Below are 4,745 nucleotides of genomic sequence, written 5' to 3' on the forward strand. Positions count from 1 at the left end.
TTGCTGAGTCTCTTTCACCATCCTCAGCCTGTCATCAAGTTACAAAAGTCAAATATTCTGCATCTCCAGATGGTAAGGTCCAATAGAAAATGGCCCAGGCTGGATTCCCCCACCCCAAGCAGAGGTTAGCCTTGGTACTTAACATCTCTAAGACCCAGTGACCTCATCTGTAAAAGTGGGATAACAATACAGATTTTATAGGTTATTCTAAGGATAAAATGAGATGCTGGATGTGAAACTGCTGACAGGGGTGATGAATTCTGAGTTCCTCAGGCTGTGACCTTCAGGCATGCTTTGTTCTGCACAGTGAATACTTTTGCCATTGTCCCTACCGCTCCTATAATCATCAGTCTATTTTAAGGTCTCATACTTTAATTACTTGCCCACCGAAGTCAGAGAGATTCATCTTGATATTCTTTATTGTTTACGGTTATGACACATTATATATACACACACACATACATAGTTACATACACACACACCAATGGCACTGATTTTGGTACACATCAGAGACTTAGAGTTTGCTAAAAATGCAGATTCTGGAGCCCCACTCTGTGAGTCTGGATGATAGGTCCCACATTCTTAAATGCTCCTGTCCCCAAGGTTTTTTTATACAGATGGTAGACTCACTCTGAAAAACACTAGAACATACATTCTTAAAATATCAAACACTGAATTATGGGTATGATCATTCTTTTTTGGGCAGGGACAAGAAAAAAATTGTCAAAGACAACTGAGATTTTGAGTCCAGGTAGCCGGAGGAGGAAAAGTAGTATTTACAAAAAACAAGGACTGGAATGAAAGAGGAAGATGATGGAATACAGACTGCTTTTTGAACCGCTTTACGCATTTCACATTATGAAAAGAGTATTTTTCCTAAAATGGGTGAATTGCCATGCTGACAGTAACTTTTTGGCTGAGACAAATATACAATTAGAATTCTAATTTCCATTAGAAACTGGTTAAGTGGAACACCAAAAGGCTTACAGAAAAAGTAAATCACAAAAATACAAGCTTGTAAAGCAGTGTTCACATTAACCTCAGCAAAAACTTTTAGGATTCAAGGTATGAGGCAAAAGTCATAATGGTTATCAGGTTCAGGAGTTTGGAAGCGCATATAGTGCCTCATCTGCTGTTCCCTAGTCTTTCTCTTGATTTCCATCATCTGCCCTACAAACCTTTCTACATCATCTCTCGCTTCATTGTGCTCAATATGCCTATTAGGTATGGCCCATCGAAAATTAGGGACAAGTCGCCTAACTCGCCCCCGCCTGATATTTCCTCCAGGCTTCTGGCCTTCACCCCCTCCCAAATGGCGGGATTCTTCTTCATTCGGCATGGGGGCCTGCTCCCCTCCATCGTTTTCTTGTTGGGCATTTTCCCCGTTGAGATTGTTTGCCACTAGCTCCTCCTTGGACTCCATTACTCCTAGGAGACAAGAGAGAGAAAATGGGCTGAATTTGTGGACTGATAAGCACTGAGGACAGAGGCCCTACTAGGCACCTTTTGAAATTCAGAGCCCTGGATTTGACTTTACATTCTTTAACATTTCATTTTTTTCCACCTGAGAAGCCCGTGTGCCCTGTGGGGTGCCCCCAATCCGAGCCCCTCCCTCTCGCAAAGCCCACCATTTTCCCTGTAGAAACATCTCCATGCTTCTGCAGGCAGTAAAATGGAGGACGAGAATGGGGTGTGGGAAGGGGAAGGTTGCATGCAGTAGAGGGAGTGGAGCGTGAAGGCATGGATTGGGGTCTCAGACTGGGCTTTCCTCACGTTCCGGCCCCCGCCTCACCACCGTCCCTCGCACCGACCTGGGCCTATCCTTGCAGTCACTTCCTCCTCCTCCCGATTCTCGACGCGGGGTGCGCCGCCGCGACACTTAGCCTCGCAGACCTGCAGACGGCCGGGTTGGGGAAGTGGGGGCTGCTGCAGCGGAGCGCTAGCTAGGACCCACCGCCATCCGGCCCCTTCCCCGCCCCGCACCGGGCCCGGGCCCTCCTTGCCGCCGTCGCCCCGCGCCTCAGTCACCCCGCCCCGCAAGCTGACCACCATTTTCTGCACCAAGAAGGGCGGGGCAGGGGTGTCGGAAAAGCTTGCGCTGGTGGCGGAGGAAGGTGTTTCCGAACGGTTGTAGCCTCAGGACCGCCGGCTCCTTCAGGACGGGCACCTCTCCGCTCAAGGAAGGCTCGCGGGCCCGCGGTGGGGCCCGGGGGCTGCATCGCGGACTGACTGCGTCTCCGCGCGGCTCCCCCGGGGTGGGGCATCTGCAGGCCGGAGCCGCTCCCAACACCAACCCCAGGGACCCCACTCCGGATCCCTTACCTGCTCACCCTCCGCTTCCTACTTTCCGGGCCGCCCCTGGCCCGCACGTCCTCAGGGCCACCGGGAGCAGGTACCGCCGCCGAGAAGGGAACGAGCGACGATGGCTCCGACGCCAGAGCCAGACAAGACTCAGTGTTGGCCGGTCACGTGGGGCTGTTGTCATCGCCAACAGCTCCGCCCCCGTCCCACCACCCCTCCAGCAGCCGGGAGTCAGGCGGGGCTTTCGGGCCAGCCCCTATCCTCATCCGGAGTCTCTTTCAGTATCTCCAGCCTGGCCGGCCTTTCCACTCTTCTGTCTTTGTGTGTTCTTGGGCCTTCCTCTGCCTCCCCAAGAAGGAAACTGTCTTCTCAGGGAGCTGTTGGCCATTCCCACTTCCGTGGGACTTGCCTCTCCTTGTGCTGGGCTCCCAGGATTTTCCCCACCTCTCCCAACCAAGACATGGGTGCAGAATTTAAAGGGGTGCAAATTTCCTCAGCAGTCAAGAAAAATAACATCTTAATGCAACATCTTAAAAAACAAAATTATTGCAAGAAAATGTATGATGAGCAAGATGCCAAAAATTTAAATAAAGAGAGCATCTGTCCCGCCCACCCCAGTGGAAAACTGTGGTCCTTGTTACCAATGCTCCCCCTTTTGTCTACACCAGAACGTTTGGCAGGAATAGGAAATGAGTCAAGGACAGTGGATTTTTTCTAATTCTTCTTAATAACTTTTTTTTCTTTTTTTTTTCTTTTTTTTATTATATCATGTTCTAGGGTACATGTGCACAACGTGCAGGTTTGTCACATATGAATACATGTGCCACGTTGGTGTGCTGCACCCATTAACTCGTCATTTACATTAGGGATATCTCCTAATGCTATCACCCCCCCCCCCCACCCCACAATAGGCTCTGGTGTGTGATGGTCCCCTTCCTGTGTCCAAGTGATCTCGTTGTTCAGTTTCCACCTATGAGTGAGAACATGCGCGTTTGGTTTTCTGTTCTTGGGATAGTTTGCTGAGAGTGATGGTTTCCAGCTGCATCCATGTCCCTACAAAGGACAAGAACTCATCCTTTTTTATGGCTGCATAGTATTCCATGGTGTATATATATGCCACATTTTCTTAATCCAGTGTATCATTGATGGACATTTGGGTTGGTTCCAAGTCTTTGCTATTGTGAATAGTGCCACAATAAACATACGTGTGCATGTGTCTTTATAGCAGCATGATTTGTAATCCTTTGGGTATATCCCCAGTAATGGGATGGCTGGGTCAAATGGTATTTCTAGTTCTAGATCCTTGAGGTATCGCCACACTGTTTTCCACAGTGTTTGAACTAGTTTACAGTCCCACCAACAGTGTAAAAGTGTTCCTATTTCTCCACATCCTCTCCAGCACCTGTTGTTTCCTGACTTTCTAATGATTGCTATTCTAACTGGTGTGAAATGGTATCTCGTTGTGGTTTTAATTTGCATTTCTCTGATGGTGAGTGATGATGGGCATTTTTTCATGTGTCTGTTGCCTGCATAAATGTCTTCTTTTGAGAAGTGTCTGTTCATATCCTTTGTCCACTTTTTGATGGGGTTGTTTGATTTTTTCTTGTAAATTTGCGTTCTTTGTAGGTTCTGGATATTAGCCCTTTGTAATGAGTAGATTACAAAAATTTTCTCCCATTCTGTAGGTTGCCTGTTCACTCTGATGGTAGTTTCTTTTGCTGTGCAGAAGTTCTTTAGTTTAATTAGATCCCATTTGTCAATTTTGGCTTTTGTTGCCGTTGCTTTTGGTGTTTTAGACATGAAGTCCTTGCCCATGCTTGTATCCTGAATGGTATTGCCTAGGTTTTTTTCTAGGGTTTTTATGGTTTTAGGTCTAACATTTAAGTCTCTAATCCATCTTGAATTAATTTTCGTATAAGGAGTAAGGAAGGGATCCAGTTTCAGCTTTCTACTTATGGCTAGCCAGTTTTCCCAGCAGCATTTATTAAATAGGGAATCCTTTCCCCATTTCTTGTTTTTGTCAGGTTTGTCAAAGATCAGATGGTTGTAGATGTGTGGTATTATTTCTGAGGGCTCTGTTCTGTTCCATTAGTCTATATATCTGTTTTGGTACCAGTACCATGCTGTTTTGGTTACTGTAGCCTTGTAGTATAGTTTGAAGTCAGGTAGCATGATGCCTCCAGCTTTGTTCTTTGGGCTTAGGATTGTCTTGGCAATGCGGGCTCTTCTTTGGTTCCATATGAACTTTAAAGTAGTTTTTTCCAATTCTGTGAAGAAAGTCATTGGTAGCTTAATGGGGATAGTATTGAATCTATAAATAACCTTGAGCAGTATGGCCATTTTCACGATACTGATTCTTTCTATCCATGAGCATGGAATGTTCTTCCATTTGTTTGTGTCCTCTTTTATTTCATTGAGCAGAGGTTTGTAGTTCTCCTTGAAGA

The 4,745-nt window shown here is 46.6% G+C and overlaps 1 protein-coding gene across 2 annotated transcripts; it reads right to left on the reverse strand.

Moving 5' to 3' along the window:
* Positions 1 to 401: 401 nt before the first annotated feature.
* On the reverse strand, positions 402 to 2,472 carry BEX4 (brain expressed X-linked 4). Of its 2 annotated transcripts, XM_023202217.1 has the most exons (3): positions 2,323 to 2,472; positions 1,812 to 1,893; positions 402 to 1,428 (listed from the first exon to the last, which is right to left on the reverse strand). In XM_023202217.1, exon 3 carries the CDS (start codon positions 1,421 to 1,423, stop codon positions 1,061 to 1,063), a length of 363 nt encoding a protein of 120 aa, XP_023057985.1. In that variant the 5' UTR covers positions 1,424 to 1,428; positions 1,812 to 1,893; positions 2,323 to 2,472; the 3' UTR covers positions 402 to 1,060. The 2 variants fall into 2 exon arrangements, with proteins under 2 accessions (XP_023057985.1, XP_023057986.1); XM_023202218.1 differs by lacking the exon at positions 1,812 to 1,893.
* Between the last annotated feature and the right edge of the window lie 2,273 nt (positions 2,473 to 4,745).

This window comes from Piliocolobus tephrosceles, chromosome 12 (genome assembly GCF_002776525.5).
Source record: "Piliocolobus tephrosceles isolate RC106 chromosome 12, ASM277652v3, whole genome shotgun sequence".
Lineage (NCBI taxonomy): Eukaryota > Metazoa > Chordata > Mammalia > Primates > Cercopithecidae > Piliocolobus > Piliocolobus tephrosceles.

Coding starts and splice junctions, on each gene's coding strand:
- BEX4 (XM_023202218.1), bottom strand. CDS start 1,423: ATGGAGTCCAAGGAGGAGCTAGTGGCAAACAATCTCAACGGGGAAAAT.